Source organism: Giraffa tippelskirchi, chromosome 10 (genome assembly GCF_054371585.1).
Source record: "Giraffa tippelskirchi isolate mGirTip1 chromosome 10, T2T-mGirTip1v1.2.pri, whole genome shotgun sequence".
In the NCBI taxonomy this organism is placed as follows: Eukaryota; Metazoa; Chordata; class Mammalia; order Artiodactyla; family Giraffidae; genus Giraffa; species Giraffa tippelskirchi.
Genome location: NC_137284.1, coordinates 30,299,324 through 30,325,901, shown reverse-complemented (window position 1 = coordinate 30,325,901; position 26,578 = coordinate 30,299,324). Strand labels below are relative to the sequence as shown.

Here is a 26,578-nt window from a genome sequence, read left to right as displayed (position 1 = left end):
CGTAGGCAACAGGTATCCTGACTACATTATTACCTGCTGTGAAACAGTCATCAAAAAGGAGTCATGGGGACTGCTTTTTTTTTTGCCATGAAACTTGTCCAGGAATCTTCCCAGGCAGTCTAGTGGTTAAGACTCCATGCTTCCACTGCAGGGGGCAGGGGTTCAATCGCTGATCAGGGAACTAAGATCCTGTATACCACACAGCATAGCCAAAACATTTTTTTTTAATTAAAAAAAAAATTGTCCATCATTCTTGTGAGATGGCAAATCATCCATCCTCGGCTCACTGTGCTTGGTTAGGACAGGTCCATAAGACACACACCAGTGTCCACTAAGTTTGGTGGGCCTTGGGCAGTGCCCACTCAGCACCTCCAGGCTTTGAGTCCTCCTCCTGTGCCGTCCCTGCCATCTCTGCATGAGAGCGTGGCCGTCCTGGGCGGTAAGTGTCAGCTGTATTTCCTGCACCAGCCAACTAAATCACACCAGAGTAGCCAGACTCTGCCATAACCTAGAGCTCGAGTTTCAGAACAGTTCTTACCAGTGCATTTATGGGGCTTACATTTTCTTCCCATCTCAGACACTACATAATGCATGGGAAAGTCATTACTTATTCTCTAAGCATTACTTATTCTCTGAAGAGCCCTGTTTGTTATATGTGAATGGGCAGCATCTTGCCAATTTCCCTCCCATTTGTCCCTGACTCGCTTTCTCTGTTACCTCTCACGCCCAAGGAGAAATTGAAAGGCTAGAGACACAGCCTGGAAATAATAGTATACGCAAGTCCAGGAACCAGGTCCAATTCATCTTTGTATTCCTCACTTTTGCTGCAGGCACTTTGCCTTTGCCCAGATCCCCACCTCTGTCACACACACACACACCCTCACACACACACACACACCATGCTGAAATGCCAGACCTCAAGTCGTAAGAAGATTTCACAAACAGAAAACAGTAGCAGGGAAGCTAGCCAAACAGATCATTAGAAAGATGGAAAATAGAAGTCATGAAGAAAAATTTTAGAAGAATGGCAGATAAGAGAGGCAGCTCAGAACTTATTGAAGCACAAAGCCCAGGGAATGGAGCCCAGCGCTTCCCTCATCCATTATCTCATCTGTCTAATTAATAACTCTGCCAAGTAACAATGATCACCAACTTCATCTCATGCAAGGAGACTGATGCTCAGACAGGTGATGTAAATCACTTATGGACTAAGTAGCAGTGCTCTGACTGGCCGTCACTAAGTTTGGGCTTCATGTGAGAAGCAGGCCTTCCCTTTGAGGTCAGAATCACACCCATGTCCACAGCAAGGTTTCCCTTCAGATGAGTGGGCCTGGCTCTTGGCAGCAGCCGCCCCCCTCAGCTGGCTCATGGCCTTGAGAAAGTGTCTTTTCTGTCTTCACTCCCTCCCCACACTCATCCTCGTGTGAAGGGAGCTTGTAAGTCAGGCCACAGTTCTGCTTGACAGTTGAAAATGTTCCATCATGCTGTTCACCTGGAACTACCACAACATTGTTAATCGGCTGTACCCCAATACAAAGTGTTTTTGGTGTTAAAAAAAAATGTCCTGTCAAAGTACAAATGCTGTCATTTCTGTGACAGAGAACTTGTTCCCTGGGTGTTTTCCTCAAACAAAGCCAACACCTAAACTCTTAGCTAAAAATAAACACCTTCTCAGGGTTTTCTCTATCATTATGTATTGAAGGATGGGGTACCCAACTTCCTCTACACAGAGGTTACATGAACCTAGAAGGGGCTCAGTGAAGAACAGGCAAAATGGATAAAAAGGTTTAGCATAACACAGAAGAGTCAGGCTTTGGAGCTTGGGGACCCAAATCCAAGGGCACCATCTACCAAAAGCAAGATTTGATGCTAGTTCAGTGCAAAACCCCTGCAGCTTCTAGAAAAGAGAAGAGCAGACTGGAGCAACGAGGCTAATCCTTCCAGGTGTGTTTATCTGGGATGAAAATGAGGTCCTGTGGTGGGGTCTCAAAAACCAACAGCACAGGTAAACATTGAATTGACTTAGAGTAATAGCCAAAGGAGGAAAGAACTTAGGGTGTTTAGTGTACAGTCAATTCAGAAGAAATTGACAGTGTCACTCATGCATTCATTCTATAAACTATTCATATAACCTTGAAACACTGGGTTAAGTTTGGAGAGACTGAGTGAAATTGGTGTCCCTGGGTCTGAGAGTGAATGTGGGATTCCAGTGCACAGTGATGTGGGCTCTTAGGAGGAGAGTTCATGGTGCAGTGGGGGCCCGGGGAGGGGACTGGAATCCTGAGTGGGCCAGGAGTTAGCAGAAGCCCTCTATCCAAAAGAGCAAGATGAGGACAGGCCTTGGAAATGCATCCTGAGAGTAAGAGTTGAAGGACTCTGTCCGAGGAGACATCAGAGCCAGGAGGTGGCAGATGGACAGGATCAGTGTTTCCAAGTCCTAGAGGACTGTCCAAGGCAGAGGAAGACTAGTTTGAAGTCACCCCAGCAGGAAGAACAAGGCCTAGTGGCTAAGGCGCTGTAAGGAGAGGGAGCCAGGCTCACTCCCCTCCCCCAGAAAAGTCTACTAACAGCCAGAACTAACCAGAGATGAGACAGTCCTCCTGGGGGCAGAGGATCTCCTCATCACTAGGAATTTGGCTCCTTGGTGGTGATTCTGTAGAAGGAAGTACAGCATCAGATTCAGAGAGAGGACTAGGTCAGATGGCAGTGACGTTCACATCCAGTGATTCAGCTGTTACTTGATTTTCAAGTTTCTGTTTTGATGGATGTGGGGGAAGGAGACAAAACTCTGTTCTGAAATTAATCTTGTTGCACATTGAACGTGAGGTCTTATGAAGCAGCCACCCACTCTACTTGACAAAGCAGACCCAGCCTGGGGAACTAGGGATGTACCTGGCTTACCGCTGGGCCTCTTTTCCCATCTTCTATAACGTGAGCTCACCTGGTCTCTGACCACAAAGCTGCAGAGCCCCCAGCTCAGACACTTGGGGGCAGTGTCAGAAACATGGGGTACAAATGGGAAGTCGGTTTCCTGGGATTTAAAAAATAAAATGCTCCATACCAAGGCTTGAATGGGCAAGTACCCTGCCAGGTTTGTCTTCAGGTGATAGGAATTAAGATGCTTGAGCCAAAAGCAGAGCTGCCAACAAGTGCCTGGCCATCCCCAAGGGGCGATGAACAAGGGCTGGGTGACCATCTCTCAGTGACACTGCCACAGAGATCTCATCTCACCTCGGAGTTTGGGACCCCGTCTAATGGTTCCCCTTTCACTTAAGTTACAGTGATTCTAACCGTGCCCTTCTCTAAACTACTTCACTCTTTTGTAACTCCAGAAGCCTGGTTGAACATCATAATCAGAGTTAAAATTACTATTGTTGCTATTGTTGTTGAGTTGCTCAGTCATGTCCAACTCTTTTTTGACCCCGTGGACCTGTAGCCTGCCAGGCTCCTCCATCCATGGGATTGCCCAGGCAAGAATACTGGGGTGAGTTGCCATTATCTCCTCCAAGGGGTTTTCCTGATGCAGGGATTGAACCTGCATCTCCTGCATTGGCAGGCAGATTCTTTACCACTGAGCCACCAGGGAAGCCCTAAGATTACAGAGAAGTCATAGAATCTTAATGACTTAAGAAGAATTTATTGGAACCTTTGCCTTTTACAGATGAGACAGTTGAGAATCAGAGATGCTAAGTGACTTACCCAAGATCACACAGTAGCCCATGGCAGAGCCAGGACTAAGCTTTGGGTTCCTAATGCCAGGGCAGGGTTTGCTCTGCTTTATCTGATAAATTTTCACTGGGCTTCGGGTCTAAGAGGCCCTAAGCACCAGGAGCACCACAGCAGAGGCTCATCAGCAGTCCTGTGTCCTGGAAAACGGTTCTCCATAGCAGATTATTATTTGGTCTTGGCAAATTCTCTATGGTGAATCACTTTCAAAAAAATAATGCCTTCCGGGATCTGGGTCACTGTACATGACTGTGGTCAGGTCTTTGAGGTGTTAGGGTCTCCCTCAGCAAGTGCTCAAGCCCTTTGGTGTAATTTTTCCTCCTTTCTCTGCCTCTCTCCTCCTTTGGGTGCTGCTCCTCTCCTTCGCACCCTCCCCTCCCAAACAGCTTTGACCTGGTCACTAACGGCGGCGTCTCCATCATCCTGCGGTTTGAGCGGGCCCCCTTCATCGCACAGGAGCACACCCTCTGGCTGCCTTGGGATCGCTTCTTCGTCATGGAAACCATCGTCATGCGGCACGAGGAGAATGAGATTCCCAGCTGTGACCTGAGCAGCTTTGCCCGCCCCAACCCCGTCGTGTCTCCTTCCCCACTGACGTCCTTTGCCAGCTCCTGTGCAGAGAAGGGCCCCATTGTCCCAGAAATCCAGGTACACCCAGGTTTCTGAGCTGCATTTCTCCATGCTTTTATTTTATTTAGGGGGTGGGGGAGGATCTCAGAGACGGGGGACAGAGAGAGTCATCAGCCCACTACCCAGCAGACGATGGCCAAGACCCCACGGCGGTGTGGTGTCGGGCTCTGACCACCACCCCGTTACGCACTTAGTACACATGAGCCCTGTAAAGTGCCTGGCATCCTCCAACATATAATAAATCCCCACTCCCTCTCCACTCTGCCATCCAGTTCACTTCTACGTCCCCTTTCCCCAACTTCCAGTATCTCCCCTCTCTCACTATTTCTGTTAAAAATAGCGATGATAATTTCCACCAAGAGGAGTGAGACAGGAGGTCCCAAATGTTCGCATCACACTGAAGATTAAATGAGAAAACGTGTATGAGATGCCTCACACAATATCTGGCACCTACTAAGTGCTCAACAGATTTTAACCAGTATTATTATGAAGATTATTTTATACGCTGCCTTCAGGCCAATTAATGAGTGCTGTGGCTCAAATCTGTGCATGTAAGTGCTTTACTCCATGATCATTAAAAGGAAGTAATTTGGAAAAATGCATTTTAATCTGATAGAAATCAAGATAGATTCTTTGCCTCACATAGCTGTGTGGAGTTGAATTTCTTTTGCCATTCCAGCCCAGTTTCTCATGGCAGAAAGGAAGGCTGGGGAGGACAAAGGATGACAGTGCGGAAGCTAGGGGAGAAGCCCCAGCCGTCCCACCGGCCTCACGAGAGCTCTGGCAATCGGCAGCTTAATGATCTCCGGTGTCGGGGCAGCGGGGCATTTAGACGTGTCCGTGTGTGTATTTCTTGCCTGGCTAAGCAGGCACATCTCTCTGCCATGCCCTGTTGGGTGGCTTCAGACACAGCGCACAAGAAGGAAATGCAGCCATTTGGGAATTCTCGTTGTTGAAATCTCACTCCTTTTCAGAGATTCAGCACCTGTCTCCTGTCTCCACCACCAGGCCGACCTTTCTTAGGAGATGGTTGTTGGTGGAGATGGAGCTTGCTGGAGAGGAGTGGTTTGTTACTCAGCCCTGGTTTGGCTCCAGCAAGACAGCTTCCCAGGAGCAGGGACTTTGAAACAAATGAGGTGAAGGGTCCCCCTACTCTTTACAGTGCTCCCTGGGCTGAATGTCTACAAGCCTGGCTGGGTCACAAACCTTGCTTATTATCAGATATCATGAAATACATGAGATCTGGGTTTTCCCAGTCCTGTCATTGGCTAACCTTTGCAAGTACAGGGAGATGTGCATTTTAAAGGGTATGTTAAGGAAAGTATTAATAAACATGTATGAGAGCTTCAGGATGGCACTTGAGCCCTGCTTTGCCTAGAACTTGTGAGCTGAAATTGGGGAAGATTGCTGTCGTACAGGCCCCATCCCGGAAACATCGTGTGTTCGGGAGAATGGAGCACCAGTGAGAATTCATTCCCGTCTATGACATGGACAGAAAAGAAGAGGCCTTTCTTTATGAAGGCCCAGTTCCCCCATGAATGTGAGAGTAAAATAATCACTGTCCTTTTAATGGATACGTTAGCCTCAATTGATTTGACGTCCCCTTCTTGAAACAGAGCCCAGAGCATCAAACCGATAAAAGTTCTCCCCTTCAGCCACATGCCTGGGCGTCTTGGCATTTCATTTCAGCGTTCTGTCCTGGAGCTGAGCCCTTTGCACAAGCAGGTGAAGCACTGCCTTCCCCATCAGGCTGCTCCTCCGGCACAGCCTTGGAGCACACAGGCTCCGTGCAGCCCGTCTGCCCTCTTTCTGCTGGTGAGCTGGGGCCATTCGCTGCTGGTCCCTGGCAGCCTATACTGTCAGCCCTGCCTAATGGCTCCATCAACATCTCGTAGCCTCTGTTTACTCTCCTGAAGAGGAAAGTCACTTGTAACAGAGCTTACTTTAGGAAGGTTTTGAGAGATAGCAGTTCTCGCTGAGACAGCTCTCCACATTGATTCCAGGGCAAGGTCTGTCTTCAGCATGCCCCCTGCTTCCAGCAGCAGCAGCAGCAGCCACAACAGCCGTAGTACCATCATCCCACTTAGAAACATTTGCTGGGTATTCGTTATGTGCTGGGCAGTTTATATACGTGACCTTCCCCGGTCTGCAAACTAACCCAGTGAGGAAACTGAGATGCAGAGGTTCTGTGGGTCTTCTGGGATGACACAGCTAGTGAATGAGAAGTGACGTTATGATAAGTATTTTTTACGCACATTATCATATCCTCTCACTAATGCAGTAATTTGAACATTGTCGTCCCTGTTGAAAGGAGGAAGAAACAGAGGCTCAACGAGGCAGGGATGTACCACTTGAGAGTGGGCCCCGGACACCAGGCCTCTGACTCTTGTCCTCCTCCCCCACTCCATCTTCTCAGTCTGCTTCCTCCCCTTCCGTATCCTCCCCTTCCGTATCCTCGCTCTCTTGGCTCCTGCTCCTCCTTCCCCTTCCCCCTCCTCCTTCTCTGCTTCCTCCTCTGCCCCTCCAACACCCAGAGTCCGTGGGGCTGTGGCCGCCTCCCCTCTGCCGGTGATTCCGTGACGGTCACCCACCGTGATCTGTCTCTCCAGGCTTTGCAGGAGGAAATCGCCATCTCCGGCTGCAAGATGAGGCTGAGCTACCTGAGCAGCCGGACCCCCGGCTACAAATCTGTCCTGAGGATCAGCCTCACCCACCCCACCATCCCCTTCAACCTCATGAAGGTGCATCTCATGGTGGCGGTCGAGGGCCGCCTCTTCAGGAAGTGGTTTGCCGCCGCCCCAGACCTGTCCTATTACTTCATCTGGGACAAGACGGACGTCTACAACCAGAAGGTGTTCGGGCTCTCAGAAGCCTTCGGTAAGCCTCCCCACCGCAAGGCCCAGCGCCGTCCTCAGAAGACAGGAAGGTTTGGGGGAACCGGGCTCTTGGTCCTCTTCCCTTGTCTCTTCTCCCCCCCTTTTCCATCTCAGAAATGCCTGTGGTCTAGTTGGCCATCAGGAGCTTTCAGTGACCATCCATGACCTAAAAGAAGGTACTCAGAGGACAGCACATGGAAAATTTAACCGTTAAGAAAGGGGGTTGCGTGCATGCATACTAAGTCATTTCAGTCGTGTCTGACTCTTTTAAGACCCTAGGGACCGAGGCCTACCAGGCTCCTCTGTCCAAGGGATTCTCCAGGCAAGAATACTAGAGTGGGTTGCCATTTCCTACTCCAGGGGATCTTCCTGACCCAGGGATCAAACACATATCTCTTATGTCTCCTGCCTTGGCCGGCAGGTTCTTTACCAATAGCACCACTTGGAAAGTCCGAGAAAGGGGTTTACAAAACCAAAAAGGTCCTTGAAGAGCACTGTGGTGGCATAAGATGGGCTAAAAGAGGCTGGTGCCACAGAGACAGGGCCTTGTAGACATTGTCCCAGTCCCCCCACAGCCATGGGGCCTGAACTGACTCATTAGAAATATGGAACTTCTGGGTTCTTCAGTTTTATTGAGGTTCAGGAGCTAAAGTTCTTCCCTTATCAAAATGGCTTTTGGGCCTCTTTACCTCCTTTCCAGTCTGTCTCTTTGTTACTGTTATTGTTGGTTTGTTTTTGTTGTTGTTCTGAGATGTGGCAGAAGGTGACCACGGCCTCATCTGCAGTCTCAGCCCCACTCTGAGCTCAGCTTGTTCATCTCAGCTTCTGGGTTAGAGCAGGGTCCCGGACAGGATTCAGAGCTGGACTGACAGCAGTCCTAACCCCCGCAGGGCTAATCCTCCAAGCACTTAGAGTAACAGCCCTGGAACTCTGTCCTCATCTTGATCCTTGCTCCAGTTTCATTCCCTTTCTAGATTCAGCAAAGGCAGAGTGAGGAGGCAGAGAAGAAGTAATGTAAAAAGAAAGGAGAGGAAGGGAGAGGGAAGCAAGGCAGGCAGGCAAGAAGAGGATCTGTTGAACATCTGCTCCAGGAGGTGAACTCTCTGTATGTTGATATCTCAGTTTATCCTCACAACCGCCCTGTGAGTCAGAAAGCATCCTCCTATTCTGCACGAGGAAGCCGAGACCCAGAGAGGTGAGGGGGCTTGCCAGGGCCACACAGGGAAGGAGCTGGGCCGGATTTTCCCCAGAGCTCGCCTGCAGTTTTGCATTCCGCCCCCTCCTTGCTGGGCACACTGGGAGCCAAGATGCCATCCCTTGCTGTGCACGGTTCCTTCTGGAAACCAAACTGCTTCTGTGGTCTCTTCAGAAACAATGAAGCCTTGCCACCTCTTCAGGTGACGTGAGAGCACCGAGTGCTCACAAGCCAGTCAAGGTCTCTCTGCACAGACACTGGGGCTGAGGCTTGCTTTCCGGAGATGACTGGGGACCAGGAAGAAGCAGAGTGTGGCTCCTTGCGGGACTCAAGGTCACATGGAGGAGATCACAAAAGCAGCTTCCAGCGCAGTCCCTCAGGCCATGGGGAGCCAGCAGTCTCTCCTGGCACCTAAAGGAAGCTCTAAAGAGCTGCCCAAGTGTTAATTCCCGTCTTGAGCATGTGGCAGGGTGTTGCCCCCTGGAAAGTAGTGTCTTCCCAGAAAGATACTTGGAAGAAACAGCATTCCTGCCTCTGCCAGTCCCTTTCCATAGGGCGGTCACAGGGCTTTTCTCAAACCCAGCCTTGGGGAGCCCTCCATGGTTAGCCTGCACCCCAGTGATCCCCTAAGAAGGCCTGGATCTATGAAACAGAAGTGAAACCAGAGATTTTCAAGTTTTGAGACCTCAAAGCAACTTCCAGTTTTCAAAGTACCCTAAAGGAGCTCCTTTTCCATGTATCCATTATCAGTGATTTTGGATTTCTTTTCTTTGTTTAAGTATTTCTGTGTTCATCAATAAAAATGTGATAAATGGCCAAAAAATAGAAATAAAGTTATCCTTTCTTTTTTCATGTAAGTTTTTTTTAACGTAGATTTAGTACCATATATAACCAGTCCTTTAACTCAGCATTACCCCTTAAGCACTTTCCATGTCACCCATGATTTTCATAACCACAATTTCCAGTGGCTGCATATTCCTCAAGTGGATGCACTTAGTTTGCTCAACCTCTCATCCCCTTTCAACCTTTAGATTACTTCCAACTTTCCACTATTATGAATAACACTGCATGAAGACTTTAGTACCTAAAGTACTTTCCATACTAAAGATTATTTCCCTGGAATCAGTTGACATGGGTCCTTAAAGTATTTAGAACATTTGTTTAACATTTCCTTATGATGCACCAAGGTCTTACCCTGTGGCTCAGATGGTAGAGTCTGCCTGCAATGCAGGAGACATGGGCTCGTTCCCTGGGTCGGGAAGATCCCCTGGATGAGGGAATGGCTCCCCACTCCAGTATTCTTGTCTGGAGAATTCCTCGGACAGAGGACCCTGGCAGGCTAGAGTCCATGGGATCGCAAAGAGTCAGACATGTCTGAGCCGCTAACACTTACACTTCACAATGATGTACCATCGATCCCCAAAAAAGGATTTCAGGCTCAGCCTCCCTGGGTTAGTGTTGCACATAGATCTGGTTGCCACTTAGGAATCTGATCCTTCTTTCTTTTTGAACCAAAGACAAGCAGGGGCCTAGCATGCAGATCTAAAGCCAAAGAAGAGGCTTTGCTCACGTGTGCGTTTTGTGCCTTTTTATTCCTACAGTTTCTGTGGGTTATGAGTATGAATCCTGCCCAGATCTGATCCTGTGGGAGAAAAGAACAGCAGTGCTGCAGGGCTATGAAATCGATGCTTCCAAGCTGGGCGGATGGAGCCTGGACAAGCACCATGCCCTCAACATCCAAAGCGGTGAGTGGATTAGTAGAATTCCAGGAGCCAGGCCATGATGTGTGAGTCTTGTCTCATGTGCTTTGTTCCCTGTAAGGCAAAAGCACACATACACACACACTTCAAATTCCATAGGCTCATATGTGATCCATTGGTCAGAAGGGTTAATACAAATGCTCCTTGGCAAACCGCTCTGTGCTCGTCGCTCCTGGACACGGGGGATACAGAAGTGAAGAGCTTCCAGGGCTTACACTCTGGGCAAGACAAACACTTCTCAGGCAGTTTTCACACCATGCCATGGATGGTGCCGTCACAGAGGGAAGCTGGGAACACTGTGGGGGTGCAGAAGAGAAGGCCCTGATGCAACTTCTTGGTTCAGCAGGTTGTCTCTTTGGAGAGAACTTCCAAACTGAGTCTCCAGGGGTCTACAGCATTAGCCGTGTGTATCAAGCAGGAAGAACATTCTGGGCAGAGAGCACAGTCCATGCCAAAGCACTGAAGCCTGAAAGAGGAGTGATTGGAGAGAAGGATCATTGTGCTTTGAGCAAAGGGTGACATGAAGGGAGTAGCAAAAGCTGGAGTGGGGGGCCTGAGCAGCTGGAGTCCCAGGTAGGAAGATTAGGACTTTCGACTCCACCCAGACGCAAATCTCAAGCCTCTGAAAGGTTTAAAGCATGCAGTGACACCGTCAGATCTATATTTTAAAGGTTATTTATTTATTTATTACCTTTTGGTTGCAGTAGGTCTGAGTTGCTGCCTGCAGGCTCTCTCTAGTTGTGGCGAGCTGGGGCTATTCTTTGTTACCATCCGCAGGCTTCTCATTACAGTGGCTTCCTTTGTTGCAGAGCACAGGCTCTAGGCTTATAAGCTCAGTAGTTTTGGAACATGGACTTAGTTGCCTCTCAGCATGTGGTATCCTCCCGGACCAAGGATTGAACCCTGTGTCCCCTGCACTGGCAGATGGACACTTAACTGCTGGTCCACCGGGGAAATCCCAGATCTGTATGTTAGATAGCTCCCTGGGACTGTGTTTCAAGATTGGACAAGTAAATATGGTGGTGATGTCAGATCTCTCCTGCCTAATCTGTAGATGCAAGAATGCCTATCAAAGCCACTGTGTTTGGGGGGCAGGGATTGACAAACTAATTCTGAAGTCTATAATAAAATAAAGATTTATAAATAGCTATCAGTTCAGTTCAGTCGCTCAGTTGTGTCCAACTCTTTGCCACCCCATGAATTGCAGCATGCCAGGCCTCTCTGTCCATCGCCAACTCCCGGAGTCTACCCAAACCCATGTCCATCGAGTCAGTTATGCCATCCAACCATCTCATCCTCTGTCGTCCCCTTCTCCTCCCGCCCCCAATCCTACCCACCTTTAGGGTCTTTTCCAATGAGTCAACACTTTGCATGAGGTGGCCAAAGTATTGGAGTTTCAGCTTCAACATCAGACCTTCCAATGAACACCCAGGATTGATCTCTTTTAGGATGGATTGATTGGATCTCCTTGCAGTCCAAGGGACTCTCAAGAGTCTTCTCCAACACCATAGTTCAAAAGCATCAATTCTTCGGCACTCAGCTTTCTTCACCGTCCAACTCTCACATCCACATGACCACTGGAAAAACCATAGCCTTGACTAGACGGACCTTTGTTGGCAAAGTAATGTCTCTGCCTTTCAATATGCTATCTAGGTTGGCCATAACCTTCCTTCCAAGGAGTAAGCGTCTTTTAATTTCATGGTTGCAATCACCATCAGCAGTGATTCTGGAGCCCAAAAAAATAAAGTCAGCCACTGTTTCCACTGTTTCCCCATCTATTTCCCATGAAGTGATGGGACCAGATGCCATGATCTTAGTTTTCTGAACGTTGAGCTTTAAGCCAACTTTTTCACTCTCCTCTTTCACCTTCATCAAGAGGCTCTTGAGTTCTTCTTCACTTTCTGCCATAAGGGTGGTGTCATCCGCATATCTGAGGTTATTGATATTTCTCCCGGCAATCTTGATTATAGCTTGTGTTTCTTCCAGCCCAGAGTTTCTCATTATGTACTCTGCATATAAGTTAAAGAAGCAGGGTGACAATATACAGCCTTGACGGACTCCTTTTCCTATTTGGAATCAGTCTGTTGTTCCATGTCCAGTTCTAACTGTTGCTTCCTGACCTGCATACAGGTTTCTCAAGAGACAGGTCAGATGGTCTGGTATTCCCATCTCTTTCAGAATTTTCCACAGTTTATTGTGATCCACACAGTCAAAGGCTTTGGCATAGTCAGTAAAGCAGAAATAGATGTTTTTCTGGAACTCTCTTGCTTTTTCGATGATCCAGAGGATATTGGCAATTTGATCTCTGGTTCCTCTGCCTTTTCTAAAACCAGCTTGAACATCTGGAAGTTCACGGTTCACGTATTGCTGAAGCCTGGCTTGGAGAATTTTGAGCATTACTTTACTAGCATGTGAGATGAGTGCAATTGTGCGGTAGTTTGAGCATTCTTTGGCATTGCCTTTCTTTGGGATTGGAACGAAAACTGACCTCTTCCAGTCCTGTGGCCACTGCTGAGTTTTCCAAATTTGCTGGCATATCGAGTGCAGCTATGGCACTCTTTAAAATAAGAACAATAAAGAGGCACTTGCCAGATGTTAAGCTATCTTAGGAAAACCATAATACCTAAAACTGTGTGGTGCTGTCACAGGAACAGATAAATAGATTCCATGGGATAGAACAAGGTGTCCAGAAACTGACCTGTGAGTAGCAGTTAGGACTCGGTTTAGTCATGAGTGTCAGAAAAGCCAAAATAACTGCAAACAAAGTCTGGAGGTGAATGAAGTCCAGGGCTAGTTTAGACTGAGTCTCCTTCATGCATTTCTATGAACATCTCTCGGCATCTTCTCTATGTCAGGTTCTGTGCTAGGCACTGAAATACAGAGGGGGAAAAGCATTGTCTCCGCACCTGAAATGGTCTCACTGTAAAGAGAGAACAGATAAGTGCGATAAAGAATTCTGTGCGGTGCCATTAACACTGAGGCAAGATCCTCCACCTACAAAAAAATCACTACTTGCTGAAGCGTACAATGATGCTTACCTTTTTAGTAATAGACTGTTTTTTTAAATAAGGTATGTAACTTTGGGATTTTTTAAGACAGAAAGCTATTGCACACTGTAAAAAAAAGTTCTGTGCTGTCATGGAGACACAAGCTTGGCCCATGAGGTGTGTCCAGTCTATTTGAGAGGCAGTGGAGCTGAATGGTTCAGAGCCGAGACTCAGAAGTGCTTCTCCTGTCATCTGTGTGATGTCAATACGTCAATACGTGATGTTGGGGGTCCCCTGTCAATACCGGGAGGGTAACAGCACCGGTCTTACAGCCTTGTCATGGGAATTCAATCAGTAGAGCAGTGTGTCATGTCCAGAACGGCCTGGGTTTCCTTACGGAGTGAGGCAGCCTTAGGAGATGGGTCTGGAAGTGCTAGGCAGGGATCTGGCATCCCTTGCAAAACCAGGGTGACCCTGCAGCCGCGAGGAGAGCCGCTCCCAGCCCCATCAGTGACTCTGCTCCTCTGCCCTCGTCCCAGGCATCCTGCACAAGGGAAACGGGGAGAACCAGTTTGTGTCTCAGCAGCCACCTGTCATCGGGAGCATCATGGGCAATGGGCGCCGCAGGAGCATTTCCTGTCCCAGCTGCAATGGCCTCGCCGACGGCAACAAGCTCCTGGCCCCCGTGGCCCTCACGTGCGGCTCCGACGGCAGCCTCTACGTGGGAGATTTCAACTACATCCGAAGGATCTTCCCCTCTGGGAACGTCACCAACATCCTGGAGCTGAGGTATGTTCGATGAGGCCTCCTTCACGGTTCCTAGCATGTCCCTTCGCCATCCTGTGGGCCCACCTGGCAGGGCCCACTGGCCCGAGAAGGGGACAGGACAGAGCCTTCCCGGTCACTTCCCAGAGGCTGACCTGTGAGCTGGAGGCTCTGAGGCAGCCAACGCTGCTCTCCACGGGGCACAGAGATGCAGACAAACCACCCTGGGGATGGGTAGACACCCTTGCTGTCCAGATGATGGAGAAGGCAGCCAGCCACCAAGTTAGACTCCTTGGAAGCCCTTCAATCCTCTTCCTGCTTCCTGGCACCAAACCCATTGAAATGCATCACATGAGTCTTTTTAAAAGAACAAGGGATGGTATCACGAACTAGGCCCCAGTGCCAGTGTTACCAAGCCTGGTCCTGTTACTTAACTGGCATTGGGAGCTAGGGGCAGTTCTCTGCAGCTGCCGGGTGCTGAGGGAAGGCCCATGGTCTGCTCCTCGGGTGTATATATGTGACAGAGCCAGCTGTCACCTTTCCCTGTCTCCATCCTGACCATGATGGACGGAGCACAGGCACTCTCCCAGGACAGGGAGGGGCCTGATGTGTTGGACATCTCCACACCTCCTCAAACAAGATACTTCAGAAGCAGTGCCCTGTCACAGGGTGGGTTCCAGGATTCCAGGGGAGCTGTGGTTGGTTAGAGATGGAGGAGCCCTACCCTCCCTTTCAGGAGAAACTGTACCAAGTTTCTCATGACTGTTTTAGAGAGTGGACTCTGCGCGTCTCCTGGGCTGGAGTCCACGTGAGCAGGATGGGCCCTTGAGCTGGGAAGTGACCAGGGGCAAAGGAAACTCTCTCTTGTAAGGCCTCTTCTATTTGCTTGGTGTTAATATAACCATTCTGCAAGATTGTTTTGCTATTATTATTTGCTATTATTTACTATTAATTATTACTATTGCCCTTGACAAATAAGATAAAAGAGACTCAGGGAATTTAAGGAACCTGCCCAGGGTCCAGCTTGGCAGACCCAAACCCAGAAGGCCATCACACAGCTCTGCCTCACCAAAGCACCGTCACGGGGCCCAGTGGGGGCCACCTTGGCTGGGCACCATGTTTCCTTATTCCCCAGAGGTGAGTGCCCGCTGAGAACCCCGCTCTGCAGGGCACACGGGAGAGGAGGGGAAGGCTGGCCGGCTGGCCACAGCCGTCACAGCCCTGCAGACGAGAGCACTGTGTTCACACACCCCACCCACAGCGGGACAAAGGAAGGGGAGGGTCTTTGGCCATGAAAAAAAAGCAGAAGCTCACATTCTATGGACTCATAGGAAATCAGACATCAGGCAGAATGAGAACCAGGCCATTGACAGGAGAGTCTCTGCCCGTTTTTTTCCCCTCTCTTTTAGGAGTTTGACCAGCATAGATACCTGCCTTGGGTGTATTTGCTTTAGTTAACTAACTGCTCATATTGTCTTTCTCTTTCCTGTGCCTTAATGGAGAGAGAGCCATAGGCTAGGGGTCAGCCTACCTTGGCAGAGAAACTAAAACTGGACCCCTTACCCTGTCTGGACTTCCATTTTCACATCTTTTAAATAAGAGCCCCCACTTTCCCTGTCTCCCTGCCATAGTTGTAGAGAGATCATGGAAGATAGTATGTAAGGAAGGGAGGAGGAAATTACATTGGGGGAAAAAATATTTTATTGATAGGTTATCATCTCCGTATATTTCCTACCCGTCCTCTTTCCCAGGACTGTTTCTCTGTGTCACCTTCTCCCCTGTAAGTAGAATGTAGCTCCAATTCTCTATTAGGAGGATGATCATGGTGGGCCACACAGGTCTGGGTCACTCTCGGTAGGGCAGCGTGCACACAAACAGAGACATAGCAGTGAGCGTGTGTATCTCTGGGCACGCATCTCTGCAGGGGAGGAATCAACCATGCCAGCCTCTGTCTTAGCCCTGGTGCAAGCAGCCACCCGGGTCGACCGCATCCTCTTCTGCTAGATTCAGCAGTGTTGGTGCAGGTGAAACCATGCCGCTTCCGTGATATGTAGCTGCTTATAAGTGAGCTCACTGACAAGTAATATCCAATATGAAATATATCAGTGTCAGAGCTGCTAAGTCTTTATTTATTACAGTATTGTACAGAACCATTGCTGTCAAGTTTTCAGACTGCTAATAATGCTTCTAACCCTGTTGCTAACACTTCATTCTTTCTTCTATTCCCTGCTCTCCTGTCTTCTGTCAGAAATAAAGATTTCAGACATAGGTAAGCCAACCAGTGGAGAATTTCCTGTCTCTCCCTGCCTTGTTGCATGCTGTATGGTAAGCTGCACGTGTCAATTTCAGATCGCTAAGTGGCAAATGACTCCTCTGTGATTGGATCTGATTGGGGGTACATCGGCTACAGTGAAAGAAAGTCATTAATAATGGTGAAGGTGGGTAGAGAGAGCCTGAGTTCCTTTCATCTCTGGCACAGCGCAGCATTTATTTTGGTAGTTTGTGGACATGACAGGCTGAGTGATGGGGGAAATTTTAACCTTGGCAGAGTAATTTGCACACCCTAGTCTGATTATCCTGAGAATGAAGGCAGAGATTATCCCCACTGTGTTGAGTGACTTGGAGGATCACAGTGGGGACGCTATGAGAAGGACTCAATCGGGCAGAGATCCTGGCAGAATACAGGCTTCAGATTCGTCCATCTCTGGGCATTCTAGGTGCCTTGGGTTTGGAGGTTGGGACACCAAAGGACCCCTCCAGGAGGTCTGCCAGCAAGGACAGAATGGGGGAGGATGTTCAGACCGTACACACCACCCAAAGGGAGACGCCTCCAAACAGGAACTTTGTCACAGAGTAGATCTGTTATGTAGGCTCCCAGTGAGCCTGCAGCAAGCAGGGGTGATCCTCGTCAGACACACTGACATCCCCGGTCTGTGGCGCTCGTCCGACTCCTAGGTGATGGTCATCTCAGAGTCCCCCCGCCTCACACACGTCTGGGTGACTTGACAGTAGCCGTGGCACACGGGGTGTGGCTTGCGCTGCTACCCACATGGCTCTCAGTTTTCCATGTGGGCACAGATCAGACTGGCACTTTTGGGTGGGCACTTACTTGAGATAAGGACAGTAGGGAGTCAGACAGATCCCAAATCCAACAGTGATTATGTCCATGTCTGTATAATTATAGTAATAACATGGCAACCATATATATTCTTTTAAGATAGTAATATGTAGAGGGCACTTAATGTGTAGCAGAAAGCAGGTTAAGCGTTTTACATAGATTATAGCAGTGCATCCCCAGACCACCTTTGAAATAGTTCTTCATGATACATCCAATTTACAGATGAGGAAACTGAAGCTCTCAATTGTGTGACCTTGGAAAACTTATTAAATCTATCTGAGCATTAGTTTCTAATTTGAAGATAATAAAATCTCCCTTGGAGATTGTTATAAGGGATACAGAGGATATTTATAAAGTGTCTAGCATTGTGCCAGGCACTCTAATGAGTTATTATTTTTATCATTGTTATTATTACTATTATTATCATCATCATAACAATTAGATGATGATGATTATGTTGCTGTCTATCCTGAAAAGGAATTCAGTCTTCTTGCAACCAAAGACACATGTATTAAAGTAAATTAAATAGAATTTGGTAACAAAAGAAAAAAGAAAACACATATATGTGATTACACATCAAATAAGACTCTGAGCTTCCTAGCAGTCAGATTAAACAGAGAAGCATAATTGTTTTCAGGGTTTATGTTACCAAAAATGGGAAAATATGCCCTCTTCTCAGAGGAGGAGTGTTTTTCCTGACACCGAAATAGAAGACAGATATCCAAAGAACTTAGTACAGATTGTTTCTGAACTATGAACTGATATGTGCCCTCAAGTTCAATTTTTTAGAAAACACAGTACATTTCATATGAAGATCTTGGATGAAAACCTAGCACTTCCCATTAAAATCTCCAGTCGGTGGTGATAACTGCCTGGGTCACAGCTAGGAGACGGGGAGACCTAGCTGGCAAGAGTCAGAAGCCAGGGTGCTCATCCAGCTTTGCTGCATATTCATGTGGCCTTGGGCTGGTCACACAGCTTTTCTGGTTTCCAATTGCATCATCTGTAAATAGAGAGTCGTGATTTTGGTACCTTTTGTTTGTGCTGTTTAGTGATCTTTTGATGTACCCATGGTATGATTTCAGAGCTGGCTTCCTGCCCTCTCTCAATTCATTGTTTTCTCAGGTGCTAAAACCTATTTTGAAAGTGAACCAAAGTAGAACGGAAAAATGGAATTTCTTTCTGCCTTCCAGTTTTCTAAAGATAGTCAGGAGGGAGAAGACCTGGGCTCCAGCTCTGGTTTTAACTGGCACCTGGATACCGACAAATCCCTCCCTCTCTCAGAGCTTTAGTGTTCCCATCAGTAAATGCCAGAAATGGATAAAGAAATTCTAAAATTCCGTCCTCTTAGTCCTTTAGCATTTACTGTTCCAGCTGCTCCAAGGAACTGGAGGCTCAGGACTCTTAGCCTATGTGTGTGTCTCGCTTTCTTTTGCCTTTACAACCTTAATTCAGCCCACCATGCTGGGCATGCTCAGCACGGAGACCCCCAGTCCCTTGGGCACCGTCCTCCCTGCCTTCCTTGAGGGATTAAGGATCCTCACCTCCTCCCAGATCTCTCTAGAGGCATGGAGGAATGTTTGAAGTCTGTTGTTCAGAAGTACATCTGAACTCAAATCTCCAGCAAACCCAGCTACACATACTATGTTAACTCGAAGAGAGCCCTTAGTTGCCTCAGAAAATAGGTTAGACAGACAGTATGAAGTATGGCATACAGGGTGACCAGCTGCCATTAATTGGGCTTTTTTATCTTTTAATGGAGCAGGCACTATCCTCAAAGGTTTACATTCTTCATACAGTTTTGTCCTCAAAGTAGCCTTTTGAAGTAACTGTGATTATCTCTATTTCTCAGATGACAAATAATTGAGGCTCAGAGTAATAATTTGCCCAAGGTCACCTATCACGTGGGTGACAGGGCTGGTATTTGAACCCCTATCTGTGTGGTTCCAGTGCTCAAGCTCTTCCTACTGGTTCCAACAACCAGTGGATTAAGGTCTGCCAAGGCTGCTACATGATGTGGTCAAAGGACACCCCTTTGCACAAGGCAGGTCTTATTCTGAAGGAGAGGGAAGATCCCCACTCAGAAGCAGAGGATAGGTTGCCTTGGGTGCCAAGAGACTCCTGGGCTGATAGCTCCTACTAAGAAATTCCCCACATTGTCTAGAAAGAGGTCAGAGTGAGGCCCACTGCAACTCATTCACTTCAGGATTAATACCTTATAGCCCCTAAGATTTTGCATAATATCCGGAGGTACCAGGGTTGTGTTTAAGGAAGTAGGAAAGAATGCAGGTCCTCAGGAGCTCCTGCCCAGACTCTGGCAGTGGAACTGTGAACCTGCTCTGTGCCCAGCCCTGCCCAGGATACTGGGGATCAGAACCGAATCAGACAGGGTCCCTCTCCACAGTGCCAGGCCTGGGGTCTCAGAGGTAGGCCATCTCCCATCTCTCACATCTATGATTTGCAAAGTATTCTAAGGAAGGCCCCACTCCTCCGAGTACAGGTAAGCAGCACCAGCATCCTCTGAGAACTCGTTAGAAGCGCAGACTCTCGGACCACACCCAGAAGTGCGGAGCTGAAATCTTCATTTTAACATGATTCATGAGCACATCCAAGTTTGAAAAGCTCTGCTCTAAAGGCATGGTTTTGAAAGCCAGCTGGGCCTCAGGAGCAACCAAGTGATTTTCAGGCCTTTCAGATGGGTGAGGCTTTTTTTTTAAAAAGAAAAATGTTTTCCAGGTGAATCTGATGTGCAGCCGTGTTGAGAACCATCGCCCTACTATCCTTAGCAGTGGGTGTTTCCTGTCTGTAATCCCAGAGAAGCCGATAGGCATTTACTCACTGATTCATAAAGTCAGCAGACCTTTCTGGAACACTGACTCTGTACCAGCTCAGGGCTAAGCACCAGGAACTTGAAGCCTGGTCCTACCCCTAAAAAATCTAAGATGCCCTTGAGGAATCAGACAGCTAAGCAGAAAAGGGTCTTAAGGTGCTGGAGGTACTGGAAGTATAATGTGCTGAGAGTCTGGTGGAGACACAACAGAAGAAGGAGAGGAAAGCAGGGACCCCAGAACCCAGGAGAGGTAGGTATTCCAGATGAGGTGATGTTGGAGCTAAGTCCTAAGAGATGAGCAGGCGCCCTGGGCGAGAAAGGCAGAGGAGCTTTCTAGGCCCTGAGGAGCAGCATGGGGAAGTAGAGTGAACACAGAGTCCAGCAGATCAGAGGTAAACGCCATCCTGCCACTTAGCACTTCCTGGCCCTGCTCAAGTTGCAGGTTGCTAAACATCTCTCATCTCAGGTTTCTAAAGCAGTTTTTTCTTTTTTTTAAGCACCTGCCTTCTATGGTATTTGTGATGAAAAGGAGGTTGTGCGTATAAAAGGCTAGCACCATGTCTGGGACAAACTGGCGCCCGGAGGGGGCAGCCGATGCTTCCATACCAGCAGCCCGCATCCGCAGCTCTGCCCCCAGGGCTGGGGCCGCTGCTCGGGGGAAGGTACGGGTGCCGCTCCCAGTACAGGTGGCCCGAGAAGCGAGTGGAAGGCTGTCCAGGAGCTCTGCCAACTCGAAAGGGCCGTTGAGCTGGATCATTTCATTTGATCCTGATGATAAGCCTGTGCGCAAAGCAGGGCAGGGACGCCATCATCTGCCGGCTGAGGAACCTACCGCTTGAACCATTTAGGTGGCTTGTCCAAACTAGAACCCACATTCTCTCAGTTCAAAACTGGTGCTCTTTCCCTTACGGTTAGTTGACGAAACCCCAACCTCAAATTTGTTCTGGGGCACAAAAGAGGGGGCTGCTGAACAGTCTGCCAAATGACACCCTCTTCTGGAATTCCCTGATCTGAGAAATGTCTCCTAAGTAGCACTTCTCTGGGTCAGTGCAAAAAGACATGAGCCAAAATCTCGGGACAGGGGGGCCTACTCTCAGTGGACAGGCCCCCCCCCATATTCCTCAAGGACCTAGTTTCTGCCTTGGTGAATAGCACCTGTTTATTATGGGTGATATGAAGAGAAATGAAAAATTGACCTCCAGCTGTCATCAAGAATCAGAAAGCTCAAGGCTGCCCCAGCATTGCAGAGTAGGATCTAAGGTCACTACATTTTATTTAGCCAGAATCAGTGTCATCTGGGAAAATTAAATCTATCACATGTTATAGGGCAAGTCACTGGGGACATGTCAAGATAAACAGGACATCTCTCCTGTTACCACCACTCCTAAGAGAGAAGTTACAAGAAAGCTGAGTAATTTGATTGAAAATACTGTTTAAATAAACTAAAAATGGAGATCTCATGCACTTAATGGCTGCTGTGGGCTAGAAAGCATCAAGCTGAACATTGGAAACACAGAAAAGAATAAAATCCCATCTCTTCCCATCAAGTAGTGACAGGATTGGAGAGACAGAGTGAAAAGTGAAAGTGTTATTTGCTCAGTTATGTTGGACTCTTTGCAACACAAAGAGTTTCAGGCTGATTCTTTACCACCTGAGCCTCCAGGGAAGACTTGGGGAGACAGACACATAAGTAAATAGCCAAAGCATTATGTTCAGTGTCCTGTAACCCAGATATGGAAAGATAAGAATCTCAGTGCATAGGGAAGAAAGGCTGGAGGAGGTTTGACAGAAAAGGTACCATTTGAGCTGACACCTGAAGAGTGAATAGCAAGCAGTTCAGCAGGCTGAGAAGGGGAGGGTATAGGATGTTCCCCGGAGCAGGAACCGCAGGTGCAAAGAGGCATGAAGACATTTTTGAGGGACAAGTTGTCAGGATGGCTGATGACAAGTGGTGAGGGAATGGCCTAGACTGGGAAGAAATTGTAAACCATTATCACATGATAGCAAAATTCAAGCTTAATAAGAGACACGTACTCTGTAATCCTCTCCAAAGGCAAAAATAGACATAATGACTAGTAATTAAAATAATAATTATGAGTATCAAGTGCCTACTGTGGGCTTCCCTGGTGGCTCAGACGGTAAAGAATCTGCCTGCAGTGCAGGAGACCTGGGTTCGACCCCTGGATTGGGAAGATCCCCTGGAGGAGGGCATGTAACCCACTCCAGTATTCTTGCCTGGAGAATCCCCCTGGACAGAGGAGCCTGGCGGGCTACAGCCCATGAGGTCACAAAGAGTCAGACACGGCTGAGCAACTAAGCACAGCACACACAACACTGTGTGCCATGCACCATGCTGAGTGTTTTTCATATATAATTTATATAACATTTTATATAACGTTCCCAGTATACCAGCAAGGTTCACATGCCCATTTTGCCGATGAAGAAAACTTGAGGCTCAGGAGACCAGGTCACTTGCCCAGATTTCAGAACCACAAAGTGACAGAGCTAGACATGGAACCCAGACTGATCTGAACCCAAAGCCTATGTGATTTTTCCTGCCCTGTGCCTGGAGATGCCGCCTTGTCTCTGTCATCTCTCTGTACCGTCCCCATCTAGCTTCACTCTCCTCCGTTAGCGCATCCTGGTCTTTGTGGCTGTTTTGCAGAAACAGAACTATCACCAGCACAGCTCCCCGGTTCTGTTTCTTCTTCCTTGGCTGTTGCTGCCAATTACAGACCAATCCTGTAGCTCCTTTGTGTCTGGCTGCAGGAAGGAGACTACTGGGCTCCTGATAAATATAATGTGAGTGTCAAAAGAAGACGCCGTTGACACTGCCTAGAGTCCAGTCTGACTGGGACCTTAGCAGTTAGTCCCAAGATGGGGATGGAGCTGCCGTAAGAGCTGTTTGGGGGAAGAGCTTGTGTGTTGTTTCGTTTAGTTTTGAAGTGTTTTTGAAAGTCAGATCCTTTCATGTTTCTGGTCTGGATTTCAGACCACCTCTGGTAAGCCTCACGGATAATCTTTTTAAAGAAAACACAGGCATCACACTGCTGGCCGGGCATGACAGTCATCAACAAGAAGCTCTTGGATTCATAGTTGGGTGAGAAGGAAAGGCCAACCACAGAGGTCAGAAAAATTGGGGAACCATCACCCCAAAGAGGGGCATTGTCCCCTTTTTGGTTTAATCTCAAGTTCTGTATCTCTGGCTGCCTGTTAGGAAAGAAGAAAGTGCTCACCAACTGGCGTGTCCTTGTTTTGCAGTCACAGTCCAGCCCACAAATACTACCTGAGCACAGACCCCATGAGTGGGGCCGTCTTCCTTTCGGACACCACCAGCCGGCGGGTCTTCAAGATCAAGTCCACGGTGGTGGTGAAGGACCTCGTCAAGAACTCTGAGGTGGTGGCGGGGACAGGTGACCAGTGCCTCCCCTTCGATGACACTCGCTGTGGGGATGGTGGAAAAGCCACGGAAGCCACACTTACCAACCCCAGGGGTAAGGCTTTGCTTTCAAAACTCTCTCAGTAACATTCATAGGGGTAGTTCCATTTCCAAAAGGTAAGCCTGTTTATCATTGCAAAAAAGTTGGAAAATGCTAAGAACTCTACAGAGGACAGTTTAAGCTGTCATGATTCCACCTGCCCGAAATATTCCCAGTTAATATTTCCTATCTTTCCCCCTAGCCTTTTTTCTAAGTGTTTGTGTGTATCTAATGCTCACCAGAAACAAACCAAATTAAATCACATTAAACATGTTGTTTTAGTAACCTACTTTTTTCCTAAGTGATATGTCACGAATATTTCTCCATGTCATTAAAGAGTCTTCTATGAATTTGCTTTTAATGGCTATATAGTATTCCACCAAACGGATGTCCTGTTATTTATCAGTCCCCTCCTGTTGGATATATATGCTGCCTTTCATGTCACTGTTTGATTAAAAAAAAAGTGGCAGTATATCATCTTTGCACATGTTCATGTCCTATAGAATGGGTTAACTCTTTCAGTTTCAATTTTGAGTCCTCCAAAAAATTGGACCTCTTCGCACTCACAATTACTTTCCATTCACTTAGTCAGCAAGTATTTGCTGAGTATGCAGGGCACTGTGCATACATAAATAAGTTCATTATAGCAGAAAAATAAGACTTGCATGTGAATCACAGAGACAGGAGAGGGAGAGAAGTGCTCCCTGAGGTGCAAGGAGAAGGAACTGTGCATTTAGAGTCCAGAGCCAAGGGAGGCCCCTGTGCCCAGAAGGCTGGGAAGGCTTTTTGGAGAAGCCATCGTTGTCAACAGGCATCCGTCAGCAGGTGTTCACCGTGCTGCAGGCCCTAAAGCCAATGACCTATGGTGTCTAAGCCACAGGGTCCTTGTCAATAAAATAGGAGTAATAATATCTTCTGTGTCTACCTCCTAGAATTGTTCTGAGAGTCAAAATTAATATGTTTCATATGATGTCCTATAGAAATGTCATGAGCAACAGTTTTCTTAAGTAGTGCCAGATTTCAGGGCTTGGTTTCAAATGTAAACTGTAGATTTGTGAAGTCAGGCCGTCCTATATTTAAATTCAGACAATGCTACCTAATGGGAATCCCTGGTGGCTCAGCTGTAAAGAATCTGCCTGCAATGCAGGAGATGCGGGTTTGATTCATGGGTTGGGAAGATACCCTGGAATAGCAAATGGCAACCCATTCCAGTACTCTTGCCTGGGAAATGCCATGGACAGAGGAGCCTGGAGGGCTACAGTCCATGGGGTCACAAAGAGTCGGACACAACTTAGCGACTAAACCACCACCACTACCGCCATTGCCGCCTAATAGCTGTGTAACTTTGGGTGAGCTGTTTAACCTCTCTGAGCCCCATTTTCCTCTTCTAAATAGAAATACACTGTACAGTTGTAGTGCAGATTAACTGTTATCAGGAATGTGGTACCAGGCACATGATAAACATCTCATAAATGGTAATTCCTATTCCTGTTATATTGTGTGTACAGAATATCGTGTATCATTGCTTATATGTCTCTACCACATACCTGAAGTGATCAGGTAGTAACTCCATGGGGTAAATATAGTGACACTTGTGGTTATTCTCCTTCTGAATTATGATTTCCTAATACTGAGAGAGTAGCCTGGAGTGGAAAGAACACTAGGCTTGCACTCAGGGAGCCTGCGTTACAGTTTTGCTCTGCAACTCCCAGCTCTGGGACCTCCGCTTGTGGGCCTCAGTTTTCCTTTAGTAAATGTGCAGATTGGGCTAAATGGTCCGTGAGAGCCCTTTTGGTGGCAACGTTCTAGTCTCGTAAAATTAAAACAGTTTTTTTCTGAGAATTTTTATTCTCTCAAGATCTTTTCTCATTTGCTCCACACGTGTGTTCTCTACCCTCCACTCACACACACACACACACACACACACACACACACAGATGTAGTGACAGGGAAATCACCCCAAAGCCTGTAATTAACCCAGATAGAAATGACAAGGGTACCAGGATGTGCAGACACTGTGCAACAGGGAGGAGAAAAGATGTCCATCTATTTAGCACAACAAAAGGAGAAAAAAAATGAAGTCATTAATCAGGGCACACATCACTTCTATTAGCCTGTGCAGCCAACTTTGTAAACAAGAAGCCCAGTTGTTCTTGGAGCATTCATCAGTCTTATAGCAGATGGAAGAGAAAGACCAAGCACAGCCACACAGACAAGAAAGCGCCTGTCTTAAGCTCCTGTGCTTAAAGAATGAAATTAGTTTATATTCTAGGCAGGGACAGAAGGAGGACGTCCCCTGCTTTAAGGCTGCCGGTCCTCCACGTGAAATCACTGTTCAGCCCTGAACAGCCTAAGGCAGCGGGCAGGAGGAACCACAGCTCCCATGGGTGTTCATCACACAGAGGCCCTTGGGTGTCTTAACCCCACCCTCCTGACCAGTCATAGACCTGTGGGCCCTTGAGAGCAAGCACAGAGTGGGTTTCATGTTCTCATAATTCTAAGTTGTTATCATAATTGAGGGCTAACTATTACAGGTCAGATGTTATTACCCACATTTTACCCATGAAAAAACTGAGACTTGGAAGTAAAGTGACCACCCCAAGGTTATATAACTGGGAGGCTTTATAACTTTAAACGTCTCCACCTCTGTGAAGCATTTTCTGACCCCTTCTTTCAGTTCCTGCGTCAAAGAAAACAAGATGAAACTGACTAGAGTCTCCTTTATTTCCCCATGAACCGCCCTGGCTTCTGGGTCCAAAGTCATTCCTGTGCCCCCTCACCTAGACCGTGCGATCCTCCGGGGCACACCCTGTCTGTCTCTCAGCCTCAGGACCCCTCAGCGGTTCACACTTCTATAGGGTATGTCTGACTCCTGTGATTCTAGACCTGGGGTGTCAGTATCACCTGGGAGCCTTGGTCCTAGTTCCAGCCACCCTGTGAATTATTAATGGTATTTCCGGGAGTGGGACCAAGCAGGTGTGTGTGTATATATATATATAAGAAGTCCTCACTTACTAGAGTGGTTCTCAAACTGATTTATATCATTTTACATCATTATCACCCAAGGCACTGGTCAAAAATACAGAGAGATGTTCAGGCTGCACTTGAGATTTTGGGAATCAGGTACCTGGGGGAATGGTGCATTTTAGCTAGCTCCCAGCTGATTGTCATACACATCCAGAAGCGAGAAATAAAAGATCTACAACAGTCAT

The 26,578-nt window shown here is 47.7% G+C and overlaps 1 protein-coding gene across 1 annotated transcript in view; it reads left to right on the top strand.

The window, feature by feature from the left end:
- TENM4 (teneurin transmembrane protein 4) overlaps positions 1 to 26,578 on the top strand; it is an 848,025-nt gene that overhangs the window by 768,439 nt on the left and 53,008 nt on the right. Inside the window, exons 22-27 of the mRNA XM_081537618.1 lie at positions 4,113 to 4,374; positions 6,966 to 7,233; positions 10,029 to 10,172; positions 13,714 to 13,963; positions 16,188 to 16,208; positions 23,149 to 23,381. Coding sequence (XP_081393744.1) covers positions 4,113 to 4,374; positions 6,966 to 7,233; positions 10,029 to 10,172; positions 13,714 to 13,963; positions 16,188 to 16,208; positions 23,149 to 23,381 — 1,178 coding nt within the window. The remainder of the gene's footprint in view (positions 1 to 4,112; positions 4,375 to 6,965; positions 7,234 to 10,028; positions 10,173 to 13,713; positions 13,964 to 16,187; positions 16,209 to 23,148; positions 23,382 to 26,578) is intronic.